Here is a 22,455-nt window from a genome sequence, read left to right on the forward strand (position 1 = left end):
GTCGATCAACCATATTTCGAACTGGAGTTGTCGATCGCCTAAATTTTCACTAATGTATATTAGGTTTAAAATAAAACAAATGCATTATGAAGCGACTATATGAAGGAAACTTCTCAAAATCAATTGACATCAGCCGATGTGATCGGTATATATATTTAGTGATCCTGTATAAATTTCATCAAATTTGGACTTCGTTTAACTGTCGGAATTTCCAGTAAACCGAAAACACCACTAATTATGCCATAACGGAGGACCCAATATTACAAATATGCGAACGCCGAAAGCCGTTTACATATATGAAAATCACCTAATTTTTTGTTACCTATCGTGCGTGGTTGCACCGAGGAAACCCATTTGGCAAAGCCCCGGTCAATTGGGGTTTTAATATGTTAAAACGCCTCTTTTTGATTGACCGTAGGTACGGACGGTCAAATCATGTCTAAAATGGACGGAATTTTTACGGGTTTCCTAAATATATATACCAAGCACATATGCTAGTGTTGATCGACTAAATTTCGAACTGGAGTTGTCGATCGCCGAAGTGTCCACTAATGTATCATAACCCTTTATAGTAGGTTTATAATAAAACTATCCATTATGAAGCGACTATATGAAGGAAAATTTTCGGAATTGATCGACACCATCCATGTGATCATTTAAAAATTTCATCTAATTCGGACCTCGTTCGACCGTCAAAATATTCGTTAAACCAAAACACCACTAATATGCTCTAAGGGATGACCCATTACCAAGATGCGAATGCCGAAAGTTGTTTACATATTTGAAATCACCTAATTTTTGTCACCGATCGTGCGTGATCGCAACGAGGAAACCCATTTGGTAAAGCGCCGGTCAATGGGGTTTTATTATGTCAAAACGTCTCTTTTTTGGTTGACCGTAGATACAGACTGTCAAACTATGATCAAAACGGACGAATTTTTTATAAATATATATATATCGATCACATCTACTGGTGTCAATTGATAATATCTCGAAAGTAGAATGTATTTGTGACTTTTTTAAGAATGTTTTGTAATGTAATAACCCTAAAATTTCAAACAATATTAGTTCGATTTGAATTCTATAAAATTGCGAATTTTAATTAGAATGATTGTGATTGGTTGCGACGTTATGAAACGAGAAACGAAAACGTTCTCGGAACGTTTAATTAGAAAAACGTTACGTTTTCGCAATTTATATATCGACTTTTATTCCGTCGCTCGGTTGCAAAAACTTACTTCACGAAAGTTGTAGAGCTCGTCGATACGAGTTCGTGGACGCGTCACGCGTTTGAATCGGATATCAGACATAAAAGTTATTAACGTTGAAAGTTCATTTCCGATTTTGGAAACAAGTATAAAAGGGCATTTTTGAGATTAGGGTTTCCATAATTGGAAAACCCTATCTCTCTCTTCACTTCCGCCTCCCTCTCTCTCTCTCTCTCTCTCTCTCTCTCTCTCTCTCTCTCTCTCTCTCTCTCTCTCTCTCTCTCGGCCCGAGCTCCCTTTCTCTCTCAAAAAATTCTCCTCTGCAATCTGGCATCTCCGGCCTCCGTGTGCTACACCGCTACTCCCTACGGCTTCGCGAGGTCAATCTCACCAAACCCCAGGCTCGCCGCACCGCTCATCGCCGTATAGAGCTTCGTTGAGATAACCCGAAGCTCGGAGGTTACCCCGCTGCATCGCATCTTCACCGGCAAAGCTAGGGCACGGGGACTAGCTCACAGTCGCTGCCTCTCCTCCTTGGCACCACCTACAACCATTTGAGACGCATATCGAGTCACCATCGCACCCTCGGCTCAACCTCCACCTCCGCATGGTTCTACCTCCTCCGACGACATCACAGTGACTTTGAGGAACGATTGAGGTAAGGGATCGATTAATTGAGTGATTGTGATTGAAGATTGTTGGTTGTTTGTGATTGTTGTGGAGATTTGAGATTGGAGAGGGAGAGGGGATTACCGCCGCATTAAGCGGCGCGTGAGGGAGTGTGAGGTGGCGTAGGGGCGGCCTAGGGCTGTACAGGGGTGGAGGAGGGAGAAAAGAGAGGAATTGGGGCGGCGGTGGCGTGCTACGTGCCGGTTTTGGGCTCGACGCGTGGGCCCCACGCGCTGCCACAGTGAGTGGCGCGTGAGCGCCACGCGCGGCCTACCGGAGGTGGCGCGTGCACCCCACGCGCCGCCACGTGCGGCGGCTTGAACAGTGATTCCGAGAAGGGTAATTTTGTAATTTATTTTTACGTACGGTAAATGTAAAAAAGGTGAATTACATTCGATAAATGTAAATTTAAATTACTTTCAGTAAAGATAAAAAGTAATTTTGGAAGGGTAATACGGTAATTATTATTTACTGAAACAATATGTACATTTAAATAGTAATTATATGTACAAAAATACGTAAACATTATGTACTCGTACAGAGATATGTATTGGATGTGTATTTGTACAGTAATACACAAATAGTAAATACGGAACAGTGAAAGTGAACAGTAAATTCGTAAAACCTAAAATTGCTGAACAGTAACCGATTATTACTGTTTTGGGATTTAAAGGTTCACGAAATGTTTCTAAATTCTTTTCTTATCTTTTCAAGGTGATCGATAAATCAAGGAAAGGAATTATCTTCGGAAATTGTGGAATTACGCTCGAGTCGATAAAGTGAGTAAAATCTCACATATTTACGAATCTACCCTTGCGGTGATTCCAAGATTTTTGCAAGAGTTTTAAATATCGAAATACGGCATGTATACAATATAGTGGATTATATATATATATATATTGTATAAATGGTAATAAGTACATATATATATGGTTTGCTATAATATATACTGTTATGAATTCATTTGAAATAGGTCATTTCGATGACAAGCATGTGATTTTAATATGAGATTTGTTAAACGTTTTGTCTCCGGACGTGTTTATAAATTATGACATGTATATGATATAGTGGATTATATATATGCATTGTATAAATGGTAAATAAATACATATATATATATATAGTTTGATATATAATATACTGTTATGATTTTATTGTGATAATGTCATTTTGATGACAAGATATATCGAGCATGTGATTTTGATATGTACAATATGATGTGAGATTATTGTACGTGATTTTAACATTGAGATTGTTAAAATGTGATTTGTCTTCGGACCTGATGTTTGGTACAATATGATGTGAGATTATTGTACGTGTTTGGCAAGTCGAAACCTAGCCTTTGGCCGGGCGAAAGTTACGATACAGTTAGAGCTCTAGTCTGTCTGCCGTAGTACTGCATGTGAGGTAACGGGTAGTTATCTGCTCATGGGTGCTCAGATTGTTTTGGATGTTGGGTAGCGGGTGGCTATCCAATATCAGCGGTGTATTACGAGAGGGGTAACAGATGTGTACCAGCGTTCTTGGTACCTGTATTATAAATGCATTTGGGTAACCAGAAGGGTTACTTAATTTCTCATGAGCGTTTCATTTCATATTTGTTTTGGGACAACCAGATGGGCCGTCCATTGACTCATGAGGGCATTTATATTTGTTGATTTGTGATTTTCGTATATCTTGATATGCGAATTATATTTTCATTTTACTCATACGAGCTATAAGCTTACCGGGTTTGTGTTTACAATCCTGGTGCACCAATTCGATGGTGTAGGGGATAATTCTGCATGTGTTGATTAGTAGAGATCGAGTGACGACTCCGGTGACTCGAAGTCGTTCGTATCTTGCTTGTGGTGAGGTTTCTAGCGTAGATTTGAGTGCGAGAATTGGTGTGAATTTATTGTGAGTTTTGTGAGAGATTGTGAGGATTATTACATTTCCATCTTATGTAATGTTGAATTATAAATTTGGGTTGTAATAATTGGTTTTCTGAGTTGTATCGAGAACTCAGTAATGATCCGCTGTGCATTTTAAATAATTTCGATTTCATTGAAATTATTTAGTGTTTAACGACTTTGAAATTTTGAGTTTTTAAGCTTGAAATTTTGGGGTCGTTACATGTAATAATTCTTTTATTGTTTCAAACTCTTAAATAATAGTATTATGTTTTTTTTCTAATACAAGCCTGCAAGGTCCGGCCCGGCCCAGCTTGCAAAAGACCGCAATGCCTGCTTTAGGTGGGCGAGCTTGGATTTTTATATTTGTAAAAATACCCGGCCTAGTCTGGCCCAGTCCGGCCCATCACTTATTTAAATGTGTTAAGGCCCGGCCCGGCCCGTTGACGAGCCCTAGGGTAGTTGGGTAGAGAAGCGAGAATTTCCCACAACATGCTATGGAAGCAAATGTTCATGAGAAAATACATCCAATATTGAGAATTAGCTTGTAGGTTTATAAGGGTTTGAGTCAATTCATCAATTGTCAATTGATTTTGGATGTGAACCCAATATCACTTTATCAACAAATTTATTGACAAATCTATCATCTCTTAAGTCGTGTTAGAATTGTGAGCCGTTATACTGAGGCCATTAGAAAGGAAAACCCGCCCTTATTGAAAAATTAGGATATATATATATATATATATGTACACAGTCTCTATCCAGAGTGAAGCTTCACTCTGAAATTACAGAGTGGAGTTCTAATTTTGGCACACTTTTCGGTCAAATATTTTCACCATAAGCGATTCAATATTTAGATATGCTATTCAAGATCATCTCTACAAAATTTCATCTAATTTGACAATGGTTTGAGCTTTCAAAATTAAGATTTACACGAACGATTCACGTTGAACAATTTTAATTCATTCATTGATTTAATCTAATTTCAATACCTTAACGATGTCCGAATTAGATGAAATTTTATAGAGATGATCTTGAATAGCATAGCTAAATATTGAATCGCTTATTGTGAAAACATTTGACCGAAAAGTGTGCCAAAATTAGAACTTCACTATGTAATTTCAGAGTTAAGCTTTACTTTGGATAGAGACTATATATATATATATATTAGCAGACATTGGCTAGAAGCTTGGTTTATGATCGATGTAAGTCTCTTATGTTATTGTACTTTTACCAATACATACATAAAATAAAATAAAAGAGTAGTATTGATGTTGGCTCGTCGCTTACTAATTAAAGTTCAGTCATATATGACACAATTTAGAGAATGAATTTTCTAATATATATTCATCTCACACTGGAGGCTATATATAGAGAATACATTGTATTACAACTCTATGTACTACGTACTACCATATACATAATAGGTATTTACTAACCACATGATGTAGATCCTTAAATTACATTCTATGACTCACGCCGACCATCTCCCTCAAGTTGGCGCATAGACATCTACCATGCCCGACTTGCTAAGTGATTATATATGCAACCTGCTCTTCAGTAAGGACAAAAAGGAAGCTAATAATCGATGCATCTAGTTTCTCTTTTATGAAATGACGATCCACCTCCACGTGTTTAGTACGATCATGTTGTACTGGATTTTGTGTTATATCAATTGCTACTTTGTTGTCAGAATACAAATGCATATCACTGTTCAACATAACACCCAAATCACATAGTATATTTCTTAGCCACAATAATTCACACACTCCATGAGCCATACCTTTATACTCAGCCTCAGTAGTCGATCTGGCCATAACTTTTGGCTTCTTACTCTTCATGTGACCAAATTACCTCCCACAAAGGTAAAGTAACATGATATCGACCTCATGTCTGTAATATTTTCAGCCCAGTCTGCATATGTAAAACCACTAACCTCAAGAATGTTGTTGTGTTTAGAAAACATTACCCCTCGCCCTGGAGCTGACTTGAAATACCTCAAAATTCTCACAACAACATCCATGTGACTCTCACTTGAGTTATGTATGAACTGACTCACACTCACTGCATAAGCAATAACTGGTCTAATACGGGTCAAATAAATCAAGCGTCAACTAACCTCTGATAACGAGCTCGATTAGTTGGTGTATGGTCTGGATACTCTGCTAGATGATGGTTTTGCTCAATAGGGGTGTCGATAGTTGTGCAATCTAACATACATGTCTCTATCAACAAATCAAGTATGAACTTCCTCTGGCACAAATAGATTTTGTCTTTCCCCCTTGCTACCCCAAGCCCTAAGAAATACTAGAGATCACCCAAGTCCTTCATCTCAAACTCAGAAGACAACTGTCCCTCCAACTGATTCATCTCTACAGTATCATTATCTGTAATCACCATATCATCAACATATATAATCAAAACTACTACAATCCCTTGATGATGCTTAAGAAATATGGTATGATCTGAATTACTACGTTTATAACTAATCTTCCGCATAAATTGTGAGAACCTCCCAAACAAAGCACGATGTGACTGTTTGAGACCATATAGATACTTTCTCAATTTGCACACAAAATCACCAGAAGAAGTAGTTACGTACCCTGGAAAGAAACTCATATACACCTCTTCAACCAACTCTTCATGAAGAATGTATTCTTGACATCAAACTGTCGGATTGGTCAATTCAAACTAGCAACAAATGAAAGGAGAACTCGGATAATATTCATCTTTGCAACAAAAGCAAAAGTCTCATATATTCAATACCATATGTTTGAGTAAACCCTTTAGCAACAAAGAGTGTTTTATACCGGCTTATTGATCCATCCCCATTATGCTTCACAGTGAACACTCAACGACACCCTACAACCTTATTGCCATGTGGTGGAGGCACAATTTCCCAATTATCATTTTTTTTGCAATGCCTACATCTATTCTTCCATTTTAGATCCCCCAATGCATCATGCACTTTGTTAGGTACTGATACAGTAGATATTTGATTCATAAAAGATTCATATGAATTTGATAATCTCCTAGTGGACATATAGTTGGCTACTAGATATTTTGATTTGGCCTATAAACTAGGTTCATATATTTTAGGGGGTTGACCTCTAGTAGACCTGTTTGGTAACACATATTTCCCACTATCAGACTCACTACTAGTACCATTAGATGGACATACCTCAGATGAGCGATCTTCTGCACCAGTAAGTTGTTGGTCGGGGGTATGAGTGATGGCGGGAGGGGCAGTTGTTCTCTCAACTATTGGTTCTCCTTCTGGAACCAGGATGTTTGATGCGTCTACCTCTGGTGAAGCTTCTATCACTGCTGATACCTGATTATCTGCAGTTTTCACCTCAGAATGAGTTTTTGCTATTGTTGGTACTTGATTATCTGAAGTTTCCACGTCAGAATGAGTTTCTGCTACTGGAGTCAAAGTATCTCCAACAATTACTCTTTTTGATTCCTCCCCTTGTCATGATACAACTCTTAAAAAAATGAATTCCCCCCTGAAGAGCTGGATCAGAAGAGATAAAATAACTCATGTCTTAAAAAAAAAGTAACATTCATAGTGACATAGTACTTTCTAGTGGGTGGATAATAACACCTATATCCTTTATGATTGCTTCCATATCCAACAAACACACACTTGATCGCTCAGAGATCCAACTTCGACTTTCTCTGGCTTTTAGGGACATAAATAAAAACCACACAACCAAAAACACGGGCATATATATTCTGAAAAGAGGGAATAGAGACATGAGATGCAAGAACCTGAAGAAGAACTTTTACCTGAAGGATATTAGATGGAAGACGATTAATAAGATGAGGTAAAGCTGCTACAACATCACCCCACATATACTTAGGCATATGAGCACTAAAAAGAATGGAACGAGCCATATCAAGGAGATGACAGTTTTTCCTTTCAGACACCTCATTTTGCTCTGGTGTTTGTGGACATGTGGTTTGGTGAATAATCCCATGATCTTTCAAAAACTGTTGAAAAACATGACTGACATACTCCCCTTATTATCAGATCGAAGAATCCTAATGGTACTATTATACTGGGTTTAGACATGAGTGTGAAAAGCTTGAAAAGAAGGAAAAACCTCATCTCTGGTTTGAAGAAGAACAACCCATAACGACCTAGTGCAATCATTAATAAAAGACACATAATACCGCATACCCGTGACAATAGGCTCTTTGAAATGTCCCTAAATATCATAATAAACACATGTTTCACAACGCAAAGAAGACTCATCCACACCAATAAACATGGAAGGCATGTTTTTTTATTACATGGAAAGATGAATGTCTCAGTCGGCGATGCCACAACTAAATTTCACTTATCTGACTATAACTTGTAGTCAAGGAAGTGCATGGTTGTGCTCTTGGCTTAGCTCATGCATATGTCTAATCCAAGTGAAACAATCTGCCCCTCAAATCCCCTCGACCGAGTATCTCTCTAGTGAGAAGATCCTGAAAAATCACATATATGGGAAAAAAGGTCACAAAACATCGAGACTCAGTATTCAACTGGGGAACAGATAATAAGTGATGTGATAAGTTAGGTACATATAGAACATTATGGAGTTCTAAAATATGAGTGATATGAACTGACCCTCTCCCTAACACAAGAAAAACCTCACCATTAGTATTAGTGACATAAGACACTGGTGGAGCAGACAAATCGGTAATAAAGTAAGATTTATCATAAGTCATATGATCAGAGGCACCAGAATCAATAATCCAAGTATCAAAACCAACAAAGTTAGAAACTTTCAAAGCCATACCGATCATACCACCAGCCTGACGTTTTGTAGTGACAGAAATGTTACCATTTGTGTAGTATTGACCCAAAGCATGTCTAGAGTCGTGTAAGAACTCCACTCTTCAACTATTCTTGACATCCAACTTTCAAATGACATTCTCAGCATCTCTCATGTGGACAAAATCAATGAAAATATAACCAGGTGGTCTCCTTGCAACCCATATTATGCTGATCATTTCGAAGTTACGGAACTCAATTTGAAGCTCTCCCTCTGAAACCCTAGAATCAAGATTGCCAACGTACACATGAGACATTTTTTTTAAATATCAGGTATACTGATCAAATTTGAGGCCAGTGTACCTCTATTGGCAGAGGAGAAAATGGACTGGGTCAGATTTAAACTGGATCAGGCCAAACCGGGTCGAACTGAAGCACCGGGTCAGATCCCTAAAACTGAGTGTGGGAGAGGCTGGATCGGCTGGAAGAAGAGCAGCGATGCCTTTCTTGAAAAAAAAAAAGCGTTGGACCTGCTGGAGAGAACGACGAATTGAGATTGACGTCGGAGAGCTCCGAACAGATCTGTGGGTCGAAGCCGAAGCTGAGTCAGAATTTGGACTACTGACGCCGGACTGAGGATGCAGGAGGAGGAACCGATCTGCAGATGCGGCGAACTAAGAAACAACACTGGTGCTGTGCTTTTCTGGAGTGGGTCGAACAGATATGCAAAGGCAAAGACAACGCTGGAGGAGATGAAGGCGTCAGACGAATGGTGCCGTGGAAAAGGCAGCAACTGACGTCAGAGCTTGAAGAAAACTGAAGAATCTGATTGGGTGCCCAAAGCAAAAGGGTGCCCAAATCAATCTTCTTACGTTGACAAAACTGAGACGATGTAAAAAATCCTAACAATGGGGTTCAATTCCACAAATAAATCGCAGCGGAAAAATAAAGAGACAAAGTCCTTTTAGATATTTGCTATGATACTAAGTCAAATATGACACAATTTGGAGAATGAATTTTCTGATATCTATTCATCTCACACTGGAGGCTATATATAGAGGATACATTGTACTACAACTCTATGTACTACGTACTATGTACTACCATATACATAATAAGTAATTACTAACCACATGATGTACATCCCTAAATTATATTTTATGACTCACGCTGACAAGTTCTTCAGAGTTTGAAACTTGAATACCTGAATCAAATAGTCTCAATATTGTGTCATCGGTGGCCTACAAGTTGTTGTAGGTTTAAAGTAAGTAATAAAGTTGTAAAATAGCCAATACATTACCTACATTTTATTTTCAAATACACATACATTTTACCATTTTTTTAAGAAAAAAGAATTTAGAACAAGGTGTCACGGGGTGATCACCAAAGAGAGATCAAGAACTAGGGTTATGTTTGCTTAAGGTTGGTTACCAGACTAGCGACAGAATGCTAGGAGAGAGTGACGCCCATGAAAGTAAATGAAATCTGGCAAAAAATTTGCTTTCCTGAATAAGTGGAAAAAAAAAAGTGCTCGAATGAGTCGATCAACTCCATGATGTCACGTACAATTTACCATATACTCCAATTAACTATTACCATAGTGTCTCCTCTATGGATTTCCTTCTTTCAATAGCGGGCTCATGCCACACATTCACCTTGGCCAAATGAAGAAAAGACGGGTTCTAGGGTCCTTATCAGGCATGTGATTCAGGCTCGCTCGTCAGGTGGTAGGACATGAAAAAGTATAGAGCAGGGAGCCCAGGAAGAGGAGCTGCAAGAGAGACAAAGGCTTTCCAGTCCTTTCCTTTGACAGTGCCCTTGGGCGATCTTAAAGACTCACAAAGAAAGCCCCTCGGGCACCCAGGAAGACCTTATTACTTATATATAAAAGCATAGTTTACTTGCTTACTTGTTAGAGTAAAGGCACCGAAGGTGTCGACCATTAGAGACTTCATTCTTTATTTTTTTTGATAGAAATCACTTAGTTTATAAAAAGTATATATATCAAGACTAGAATAATTATTACATATCACTTTGCTACCATCTCTAGATAGATAAGAGACTGTGAGCATACTCACATGATACATAATATATGTCCACTTATTTTAAATTAAGTACAATTTAATCATTCTATAATTACAAGCAAAACATAATTACATAACACTATTTAAACTAAATAAAAAAAATAGCGGTGTGCTTGAGGCGACTCTCAAGCACCCAATAGTGGTGGACTAGAAATGATTGCATTTTCGCAAAAATAGATTCACTATTACCATAGTTATCTCTGTGAATTTCATTCTTTCAATACAAATCCCCTTTTTTCTTCATGATTGCATTTTCCCGACAATCTCTTAGGCCAACTTGATTGCCTTCATCCGAACTCTCATCATCATCCTCTTTCATCCTTCTACAATCAAGATTCCGTTTCTGAACTTTATTAGATGACACAGTCAATTTTTGGTTCTTAGGTTAATGTTCAAGAATGAACCATAGAATAAGAAACGTTACACCACCAATGATCCCTACCAATGTTTTCTAACCCAAATAACGATAAAGAAAAGAATAGTTTGTTACATGATAACATGGTTGTTGCTACTTGCCAACCAGCTTTCTCATGAAATAAAGAAAAAGTATAACTCAAAACCCAACTCCCTCGTGAAAATTGCAGTACCCGTGCCTAATAGTATAAGGTCCAATAGAAGCATCTATATGATTAATTGGGTCCGCATATTAACACGTCCCAGTTTTCCCCGGTCAATTATTGTACACCAATTTCTAGTTTTTCAACGATGACCAGAAACCAAAGAATAAATCTTTACCGTACTACTGAGTTCACTCTCGACATCCGCATTCATTTTACCACAAAATCTTAAAATAGAAGCATCAGATTCGTCCCCTTGTGTTTTTCCCACGTTAACATATGAACTGGAAGTAGTACCAATTTGACCAGCTGACTCCCAATCTGCTTCTGATGCAACCCAACTCATCAGGGAATTGAAATAGTTTAAACAAAGTAGAGATAAAAAAACATATAGAACGAAGAACGTGTTCTTTTTGTTTTGTTTTGTTTTTAGCTTCGAATAGAATATTGGGTCTATCCAGTGAGCTTCCTCCCTGTCTTCCATGGCTGCTTGCTTTCTTTGTCTATATAAAGTGCTTTCCCAACTCATCATCTCAAACCATTTTTTCTTCTTTGGTAAGAATACCATCTTTCAAAGTGTCAAGAATTCATCTTTTGAAAGACAAAAAATTCATTCTTTAGTGATTTATCTATTCTTTTGGGAATACGTTGAGTTCATCAGCCAGTTTCCGATATTGGTTGTAGTTGACAACCCAGTTTGTGAAGTTTTGAGACAGCAAGAGAGATTGATCGGTTTTTGGGTTTGTTAAAAGATGGCGGCACTGGCCGGAGAAGACTTAATGAGGCAGTCGAGCAGCCGGGGGAGCTGGCGGTCGACGAGTGTCCGGGAAATGTGGAACCAGCCGGACGTGTTTCAGAGGAGCGGGAGGCAGGAGACGCTGGATGAGGAGGAGGAGCTCAAGTGGGCCGCCATAGAGAGGTTGCCGACTTATGATCGGATGAGGAGAGGGATGTTGAGGAATGTGATGAGCAATGGGAGAGTTGTGGCTGAGGAAGTTGATGTTGCCAATCTCGGAGATCAAGATAAGAAGCAGTTGATGGAGAGCATACTTAAGGTTATTGAGGAGGATAATGAGAAGTTCTTGAAGAAACTCAAAGCCAGAAATGACAGGTTAATTTCTCTTCCTAATATTGAAGTTCAGAGATGTATTTTTCTTGGCTTTGTTTCTAGCCAAGTTGTGATTTATATGTTGGCTAAACTTTGCTGTATGATTTGGGGAACAGGGTTGGAATCGATATTCCTAAAGTTGAGGTTAGATTCCAGAATTTAGCAATAGAGGGAGATGCATTTGTAGGCACCAGAGCACTTCCGACTCTGTGGAATTCCACCTTGAACGCAGTCGAGGTATTGCAAAGACCTTTCCCAGTAGTAAAGTTTACTTCTTTATCTTGTATTTCTATTGGGAATCTATAGATTTCTAAATTACAATTGATGTGATTAGGGAATACTGGGACTTGTTGGACTTTCACCATCGAAGAAAAGAATTGTTAAGATCCTACAAGATGTTAGTGGTATTGTCAAACCAGCAAGGTATGCATATAATTTCTCGGCTGCAAATTTAGATAGTAGTTCATTGAAAGAAGTCTGAAATGATGAATACAGAAGTTGTAGAGCTCGTCGGTTAACATTTTCTAAGAAATGTAGTTTGATACTACAAAGTTTAGTTTCCGTGCTCCATCCATGAATTTATTGTTGTGTTTGTTTTCAGGATGACACTGCTTCTTGGACCTCCCGGATCAGGAAAAACAACATTGCTAAAAGCACTCTCTGGCAAACTAGATAGGGATCTTAGGGTAATTAGTTATTCTGTCTCCACTTTTATCAGTTCATGTAAACTGTATTTGATGTTCCTACCTGTCTTGTTTGCATCTGTATTGACAAGTTGTGTTTCTAAACAGGTAAATGGGAAGGTGACTTACTGCGGCCATGAATTTAATGAATTTGTACCTCAGAGAACCTCTGCCTATATTAGCCAGCATGATCTTCATTATGGTGAGATGACAGTTCGTGAGACATTGGATTTCTCTGGACGTTGCCTAGGAGTTGGAACAAGGTATGATATACTAGTAGAGTTGTCTAGACGGGAGAAAGATGCAGGTATCAAACCTGATCCTGAGATCGATGCATACATGAAAGCCACATCAGTGGCAGGCCAGGAAACAAGTTTGATCACAGATTATGTTCTCAAGGTCTGTTGATTCAATCCCAAGACATTATCATTTATTCCTCTTGTGTGTACGTTGAACAAGCTAGCCTGATTGTTTTTGATTCTTTTAACAGATTCTCGGGTTAGATATCTGTGCTGATATTATGGTGGGTGATGACATGAGAAGGGGAATATCTGGTGGGCAAAAGAAGCGTGTCACGACTGGTATGTGGCCATTGTTCCATGATGCTAATGATTTCTTATCTACTGCATATGCGTGCAAATGTATTGGCAACCTTTGGCTTACTTGGAAATTGTGGAATGATAACTAATGAACCTGATAATGGTAATAACTGGATTTGGTTTCACTAAATGCAGGAGAAATGTTAGTTGGACCAGCAAAAGCATTTTTTATGGATGAAATTTCAACTGGACTTGACAGTTCAACAACTTTTCAGATCATCAGATACATGAGACAGATGGTTCACATTATGGATGTGTCAATGGTCATCGCTCTCTTGCAGCCGGCACCTGAGACGTACGATCTTTTTGATGATGTTATCCTTCTTTCGGAGGGTCGGATTGTTTATCAAGGCCCACGTGAGAATGTCCTCGAGTTTTTTGAATATATGGGATTCAAATGCCCTGAGAGAAAAGGTGTTGCAGACTTCTTGCAGGAAGTGACTTCAAGGAAGGACCAAGAACAATACTGGTTTAAGAAGAACCAACCTTACAGATTGGTCACAGTAGATGATTTTGTTCGGGCGTTCAGTTCATTCCATGTTGGTCAACGGCTTGGGGAAGAATTAAGAGTTCCCTTTGATAAAAAACACGCCCATCCTGCGGCTTTGGTTACAGAAAAGTATGGAATATCCAACATGGAACTCTTTAAGGCCTGCTTTGCAAGGGAATGGCTCCTCATGAAGCGAAACTCTTTCGTGTACATATTCAAAACTACACAGATTGCTATCATGGCTACAATTGCTTTGACCGTCTTCTTAAGGACTGAAATGAAATCTGGATCAGAAGCTGACTCAGCAAAATATTGGGGGGCACTGTTCTTCAGTCTCATTAACGTCATGTTTAATGGAATGGCAGAGCTTGCAATGACTGTGTTCCGGCTTCCAGTGTTCTTTAAACAGAGGGACGCCTTGTTCTATCCAGCGTGGGCCTTTGCCTTGCCCATTTGGGTGACCAGAATTCCTGTTTCAGTGTTGGAATCTGCAATATGGATCATTTTCACCTATTACACCATAGGATTTGCACCTGATCCTAGTCGGTAAGTGTTACTATAATTATGCTTAATTTAGATGTGATGTTCGAGATTAATGAACTGGAGGTTGTGTTTTATTGTCTGATCCATGTTAAATATTTTCAGGTTCTTCAAGCAGTTGTTGGCTTTCATTGGTATCAGTCAGATGGCACTCTCCCTCTTCCGTTTCATTGCAGCTCTTGGAAGATCAGACGTGGTTGCTAACACAATAGGTTCATTTACACTGCTATTGGTATTTGTCCTAGGAGGTTATGTTGTTTCTAAAGGTGAGCCTTCTTTTCTAGGAAATACTCGTATCAATTAGAATTACAATTTTTCAAAATGATTAAACTATCTCATCTTGATTTCAGATGACATCCAGTCCTGGATGATATGGGGATACTATGTTTCACCTATGATGTATGGACAGAATGCAATTGCTATTAATGAATTTCTTGATGACAGATGGGGCGGAGTAAGTTATCCTAGATTTCAGTTGATTTTTTTTCCTATAGATCAATTATAGCAGTTTGAAGTTCAATCTCCCATGAACATCAGGCTCAACTTCTGAAGTTTTAACAATTTTTTTTTTTAACTTGCAACAGAAGCCAGTCAACTCCACTCTGCCCACTGTTGGACAAGCCCTTCTCAAAGAAAGAGGCCTGTACACTACAGAATCTTGGTATTGGATCTGTGTGGGCGCACTTTTCGGGTTTTCTCTTATCTTCAATCTGATGTTCATTGCAGCCCTAACCTACTTGAACCGTAAGCACAAGAATTTTTATGCATCATTCGATCTTTTGTTTTGATAATGGATTCAAGTGTTGACAATTTTTTCTCTTTACAACTCATTTTAGCTCTTGGCGACAACAAAACTATAATTGGGGAGGATGACTCTGAAACCAGGCGGAGGCCACAATTGACAGAAGGTTGGAATACTAAATATTTCCTGTGTATAAGTTTACTTGAAAGCATTTAAAAAAAAATTTATGAATCATGAATTACCTCAGAAATTTTACCGGCTACTTGCAAATTTTCTGCAGGTATTGATATGCAAGTGAGAAATGCCGAAGGAAGTTCAAACGTACAAGCCAAGAGAGGAATGGTGTTGCCCTTCCAGCCCCTCTCACTCGCTTTCAGCCATGTTAACTACTATGTGGATATGCCTGCGGTAAGTCACCAATTTCTTTATATTTTTCGAAAGCTTTAGTTTCCTGAAATCAGTGAGATAATTTTGTATAAAAAGTGTAAAGTCTTCAATCTATGTTTAAAAGATGCATCTACAAAATCCAGTCTCTAGCTGCAAACAAAATATGAATTCTTGTATCTATCAGTAGTAACAATTTTGATTCATTATCAGGAGATGAAGACCCAAGGTATTGAAGAGGACCGACTGCAATTACTAAGAGATGTAAATGGGGCATTCAGGCCAGGGGTTCTCACTGCATTAGTTGGTGTGAGTGGTGCTGGAAAAACTACTTTGATGGATGTCTTAGCTGGAAGAAAGACTGGTGGGTATATAGAAGGAAGTATTAGCATTTCAGGATACCCAAAGAACCAAACCACATTTGCTCGGGTTAGTGGTTATTGTGAACAGAACGACATTCATTCACCATATGTTACTGTGTATGAATCTCTGCTATACTCTGCCTGGCTACGTCTTGGTAAGGATGTTGACAAAAACAAACGAAAGGTATGTGATTTCTTCAACCATAAATTTAAACTATTGACTTGATTGAATTTGCTACAGAGTTGACTCTGATTTTCTTGGCTATAGATGTTTGTTGATGAAGTTATGGACTTGGTGGAGCTTCACCCCTTGAGAAATGCTCTAGTTGGACTTCCTGGGGTTGATGGACTTTCAACTGAACAAAGAAAGAGGCTGACCATTGCTGTAGAATTGGTTGCTAATCCTTCCATTATCTTTATGGATGAGCCAACATCAGGACTCGATGCTAGAGCAGCTGCAATCGTAATGCGTACTGTAAGAAACACGGTTGATACAGGAAGAACCGTGGTCTGCACAATTCACCAACCTAGTATTGACATTTTCGAAGCTTTTGATGAGGTATTATTAACTTTCCAAACTAATATGTCAATTTTAACACTGTTCACTATCTCATGTTCCATTTTTAACCTTGATTTTGTTTAACCATGCAGCTTTTCTTAATGAAAAGAGGAGGACAAGTGATTTATGCTGGACCTCTTGGTGACCGATCTCACAAGCTTGTTGAATATTTTGAGGTATACATCAATCAAGACATGGCTTTACCTATTGTCTAGGGAGTTGCAGCATCATCAATTTATGACTATTTATTTCTAATGGTTGAATGACTCTATGAAATTATATGATGCGGATAGAATGTAATATTTACTATGTCAAAATCTTGTTCCAGGCCATTCCAGGAGTTCCAAAGATCAAAGATGGCTACAACCCTGCTACATGGATGTTAGAGGTCAGCTCTGCTGCAGTTGAGGCTCAAAATAACATTGATTTTGCCGAAGTTTATGCGAACTCTGAGCTGTATAGGTATGCAGAGTGCATCACTGTATTCTTTCATTCGTATTTCTCATAATTTCATATTAATTCTTACATTTTATGGTCACTTGTTCAGGAGTGTTCAAGAACTTATCAAGGAATTGAGCACACCAGTCCCAGGCTCCAAGGACCTGTACTTCCCCACCCAATTCTCGCAAAGCTTCCCAACTCAATGCAAGGCATGCTTTTGGAAACAACATTGGTCATACTGGAGGAACTCGCACTACAATGCCATCAGATTTTTCAACACAATTGTCATCGGCACACTTTTTGGTGTCATCTTCTGGAACAAGGGAAACGTGTTGTAAGTTTAAGAACTTCAACTAATAAGAAGCTCCATTTTCCAATTTTCTATTTGTCTTATACGCATTCCTTTTCATATAAATGCTCTCTCCTTGAGTTCTCACTTGTATCATTTTTCAACAGAGAGAAACAACAAGATATTATTAACCTTTTGGGAGCAACCTATTCAGCTGTTCTTTTCCTTGGAGCGGGAAATGCTTCTGCTGTGCAATCTGTTGTTTCGATCGAGAGAACAGTTTTTTACCGTGAAAGAGCAGCAGGAATGTATTCAGAGTTGCCTTATGCATTTGCTCAGGTAAGAAATCAAACCTAGTCTCACTTTTGTTTTTGTTTTTGCCTGACACCAAATTGTTTATTACTTTTTTTATTATTCATTAACTTTTTTACTATCATTTTTTTTATGTAGGTGGCCATTGAGACGGTTTATGTTCTGATACAAACCTTCATATATTCCCTTCTTCTGTTCACTATGATCGGCTATGAATTCAAAATTGAGAAGTTTCTGTATTTCTACTACTTCATATTCATGTGTTTTACATACTTCTCAATGTACGGAATGATGGTTGTTGCCCTAACTCCCGGCCATCAAATTGCTGCAATTACCATGTCCTTCTTCATGAGTTTCTGGAATCTGTTCTCTGGTTTCCTCATTGCTAGACCGGTATGTTAACCCCTTTTTTCATTGTCCAATAAAAGTAGTTACAATTTTCTTTGTCCATAGTTATACCTAGGAATGTTACAAATTTAAACATGTTTGAATCTGACAATATTTATTCTCAAATTTGCAGCTGATCCCAATATGGTGGAGGTGGTACTACTGGGGTTCTCCAGTTGCTTGGACAATCTACGGTGTCATTGCATCTCAGTTCGGTGATCGGAGTGATGCTAAGATATTAACTGCTGCAGGAGAAGTAAGAGTGGATGAATTCCTAAAGGCGACCTGGGGTTATGACCACGACTTCCTCATTCCAGTTGTTGTTGCTCATGTCGGTTGGGTCCTCCTCTTCTTCTTTGTCTTCGCTTATGGTATCAAGTACCTTAACTTCCAGAGGAGATGATCAAGCAACCTTCGTTCATATCCAATCAGCCTTTTTCAAGAAGTTATAGCAGCAAGTCAGAGTGAAAAAAAAAAAAAAACTCCGATGATTTTTCATTTTGTCAATTTGTATCATACATGTATGTAGTAGTAGTTTTGATTTTCTTTGGCAGTTTTTCTCCTAGTTAACTTTTATGGTCAAATTTATTCATTAAAATTCAATAAAAGAAACCTTGGCAATGACATTGTTCTTTCTATTATCTAATCAACCAGGATGGAAAAGATCGCTTCTATGTGTGTATAACAAAGCTATCATGTCCTTTTTCAGCTTTCATAGCTGAAACAAAAACCAAATGAACACTCACTATATTCCTATATCCCTAAACCCAAAACCTTTTAAAAGAACACTTGCGCGCTAATTGTCTGCCTCCACTGATTTTGTTTTCCTTTTATTTCATTGAATGGCCGCTCGTGCAAGAAAGCACTACTTGCCTCCCCATTAGTAAACGATCCTTAATTAGGGTTTTGGGATTCAATTTTGCTCACCCCCACAATAAGGGGGTCACATCACCATTCAATATGATGATGACACGTATTCAATATGATGATGACACGTGTATAAATACTGATCTATGATTAACTATGGTTTACATATAGGGGAGAGCTTCCAGAAGCTCCATAGCCTGATAGCCTCCTCCACTTCCAGCCTCATCATCTTCCTCAAGAGGCAGTCTCTCTCTCATTAGTAGCATTAGCAAAAGTAGCAGCCACCACCATAACCGGTCCAGCAGGGATTAGTGATCCAACAACACTTCCCCCTCCATGGCCTTCTGCAAGGTATACGGTCAGGCTTGTCGACCCGGGCGGAGTAGGGACAGGATCTCGAATCTTCCATGCAGAGCTACGACGGCCCCGGAGTAGGGGCGGATCCAGCCTAGGTTTGATTGGGCTTGGAGCTCAGGTGAGATTTCAGTCTAGAAAAAAAAAATCCAACTCTCTATTAAAAAAGAAAAATTAATTGAATTGATTGTACGAAGTCTCTCTTACTCACTCTCATACGTCTTTCTTCTGTTCTTCAGCTTTTCCCTCTACTCGACTACTTTTCTTTTAAATCATTGAAACCCGTCACCACCACGATTCTATTAAAAAAAAAATTAAACCAATCGATTGGACAAAGTCTCTCTCACTCTCTCTCATACGTCTTTCTTCTATTCTTCAGCTCTTCCCTCTACTCGATTACTTTTCTTTTAAATCATTGAAGCCAGTCACCACCACTCCCTGCCGCCGCGCTGCCGAAGGCCCGACCGCCTGAAGTTCTCTCTGCTCGCATCTACACTTCTACCGTTTTACTGTAGAACGACATGTTTAGTTCTTTTCCAATTCTCCTCTAAGTTTTTTTAAAATTGAATCAGATACTTATTAAAATAATTAGATACTGATTATTAAATGATTAGATACTAAAATTTAGTGGGTATATGGGTTTTTCACTTTGTTGGTTAAACAGATCTTATTGGAAATTTGGAATATGATTATATAAAATTGGGTGTTAGTATATTAGTCTTGCTATTGTCTTACTGAATGGCTGAATGAGATTATGATAAGAGATTGAGTATTTTATTTGCTTATTTGGGTTTGTTAAGATTGTAAGGAATTAGTGTAGGTATATGAGTGTTTTTGTTAAACTATCGATTTAAAATTATTGGAACTTTGGTGGCATGTTAGAGAATGGTCGAATAAGAGATTGAGTATCTGCCTATTTATGTTTGTTTGTTAGTTAAGAACTTAAGATTATAGGGAATTAGGAAATTGTAGGAATATTTAGGTTTAATTGACCTTAATTATATGAACTTCATACATTCTATGTTGTAAACTTGAAAAATATATTTTTAGCCTTCGGCCAAAGTTGTAGTTCACTCTAGAAAATTTTATGTCCACCCTTGAAATTAGCCCAAATGACATTTCAATCCTAGATCCGCCACTGTCCCGGAGGAGCGGGTTGTCTCACTAAGAACGCAAACACCTCTCTGACGCCTCTGTGCGAATTGTGCCACGCTCTCTGCGATGTCAGCACCACCGGCGACTTCCATCACATGGCTTCTGAGGGAGTTGGGGCTGTCCCTGGTCACGAAGATGGGCTCTTTGGGTTTGATTTTGGATCCGGGAGGACGACCTCGGGGCCTTCGAGATCCAATCTCGACGGCTCCTTCTTTAGGCTAATCTCCTTGATCTCTATCTTCATTATCGTATCTTCCACCACCACTGCTTCTTCCGCCACTGTTCTCATTCATGGAAATCTCAAGTTCGCGCTTGGTTAGTGCTGCTGGTGAATTGGCTGCCGAGTCCATGCCCGGCAGCCCCTGCTGACCGCTCCACCACGGATTCGCCAGACTCGCAACTTTGGATAGAATTAGGAAACTTAGACGAAAAGGGCTCACTCTAAGCTTGTTCCCTTCTACTAGGTCAGAACTTGAGTTGAAGACTGAAGGAAGCGAAAGCCTGAAGCAAAGCTGTAACCTAACGATCCGCTTACACTAGAGCTAGAATTTGAGGAGAGAATTAAGGAGGGCGAAGGGAATTGAAGCAATTAGAGGATAAAACAGAATTAGATTCAATTGTTGGTGGTGATGAACATGTCTGATGTAGAAGTCATGATCTCAGTCTGGCCAGATAGAGAATATATGTATGGAATATATGCAAGAACCATGGTTAATAGATCAGTTTTATAAACGTGTCATCATCATATTGAATGGTGATGTGACCCCCTTATTGTGGGGGTGAGCAAAATTGAATCCAGGGTTTTGTGTGCTGCCTCTTGTACGTGGCAGGTTCTACGTACTGGGTTGATGGAGTGCTGATGACCACCCATATATAGTTAGATGGGATCATGGGAGTATATACACACACACATATATATAAGGGTTGATTTTTCTCATTAATTGCCTACTCTACAGTTTATTTGCGATTTTGGGTAACATTGGTGCGTATGTAAGCAAGTCTCTTCGTATTGTTACAGTTTATCGACAGTCATTGTTTAGCTCCACCGGGAGTATGACATAGCTCTATCAGGGTTTCTTCTCAAAACTTCTAGCTTCAGCAAGGATCAGATCCATACTTGACAAATCTGTTCCCTCATGCGTTTGACCATAAACCAATTAATAGGAGACAATCTATTTCTAAAACAATATGCTTGTGCAGTTGTGCCCTAATGTCTCCACCAGCGTGAAACTTTTCATAAGAGACATCATGTCAATTCAGCATGAAAAGAAGAGAGGTAATTTGACGAAAAGGTTTGGCTGCCGCTGCTACGTACAAACTGCTCAGGGTTTAAGGCGATGTTGCCGTAAATTACCGGAGGTTCTTCAGTCCACCTTGTGAACCTTCACCTACATAGCGCGTGTAATGCACGCTCTGTTACTCAACTTACTCTAGCTTCAAACAGTGACGGTCAAAACCCGATCTACCACGGTACCTTTGTATCCCTTTCTTTCCTTTCATGGCGACGTCTTGTTCACCCCTGGCGCGCAGCTCGCCCGACGGTACAGTGCTTCAACTCCCCTCTCGAAATCGTTGTGAAGCTCTCCATGTTCTTACATCTCACAAAATCAAAGACGTACCCAGGCCGACGGTGCAGTCCCAACATCTTCCTCTTCAAATACCAACCTTTATATTGAAGGTATGATGGTATAAGAGCTGTCGGTGATTACCTTTATATTGAAGGTATGATGGTATAAGAGCCGTCGGTGATTAAGAATTGACGAATGAAACACAAAATAATTTGCAGCAAAGAGAACAAGGAAAAAACCCAGAAAAATAAAATATAATTTGGGGATCGTTCTTGACAACTATTCTGGTCTCTAATTCCCTGTAGAATTCCAATTAAACTGAAAAGGATAGATATGTGATAAACTGATAATCTTGGGCCTGCAATAGTTTTCTGGGATTGATCATTAGAACTGAATGCTTACTGTGATTAGATCTGCGATGGAGACATGGAGTCAAA

At 38.9% G+C, this 22,455-nt stretch overlaps 1 protein-coding gene and 1 pseudogene across 1 annotated transcript; one reads left to right on the plus strand and one right to left on the minus strand.

Annotated features, from left to right (window-relative positions):
* The first annotated feature begins 11,724 nt into the window (after window positions 1–11,724).
* On the plus strand, window positions 11,725–18,698 carry LOC126787704 (pleiotropic drug resistance protein 2-like). The gene is made up of 20 exons (XM_050513603.1): window positions 11,725–12,289; window positions 12,403–12,523; window positions 12,621–12,709; window positions 12,888–12,972; window positions 13,078–13,368; window positions 13,460–13,550; window positions 13,704–14,604; window positions 14,704–14,864; window positions 14,949–15,052; window positions 15,183–15,342; window positions 15,435–15,506; window positions 15,621–15,748; window positions 15,938–16,270; window positions 16,355–16,645; window positions 16,738–16,821; window positions 16,974–17,107; window positions 17,193–17,420; window positions 17,543–17,714; window positions 17,826–18,080; window positions 18,208–18,698. Exons 1-20 carry the CDS (start codon window positions 11,931–11,933, stop codon window positions 18,475–18,477), a joined length of 4,329 nt encoding a protein of 1,442 aa, XP_050369560.1. The 5' UTR covers window positions 11,725–11,930; the 3' UTR covers window positions 18,478–18,698.
* A 393-nt stretch (window positions 18,699–19,091) lies between these two features.
* LOC126787288 (AT-hook motif nuclear-localized protein 20-like) lies at window positions 19,092–20,860 on the minus strand (annotated as a pseudogene).
* Between the last annotated feature and the right edge of the window lie 1,595 nt (window positions 20,861–22,455).

This window comes from Argentina anserina, chromosome 3 (genome assembly GCF_933775445.1).
Source record: "Argentina anserina chromosome 3, drPotAnse1.1, whole genome shotgun sequence".
NCBI lineage: Eukaryota > Viridiplantae > Streptophyta > Magnoliopsida > Rosales > Rosaceae > Argentina > Argentina anserina.

Bases quoted from the DNA above. Each gene is read 5' to 3' on its own strand.
- LOC126787704 (XM_050513603.1), top strand. From the start codon at position 11,931: ATGGCGGCACTGGCCGGAGAAGACTTAATGAGGCAGTCGAGCAGCCGG. The intron at 12,973-13,077 runs GTAATTAGTTAT...GTTTCTAAACAG, and splicing joins AACTAGATAGGGATCTTAGG to GTAAATGGGAAGGTGACTTA. The intron at 15,053-15,182 runs GTAAGTTATCCT...AACTTGCAACAG, and splicing joins TTGATGACAGATGGGGCGGA to AAGCCAGTCAACTCCACTCT.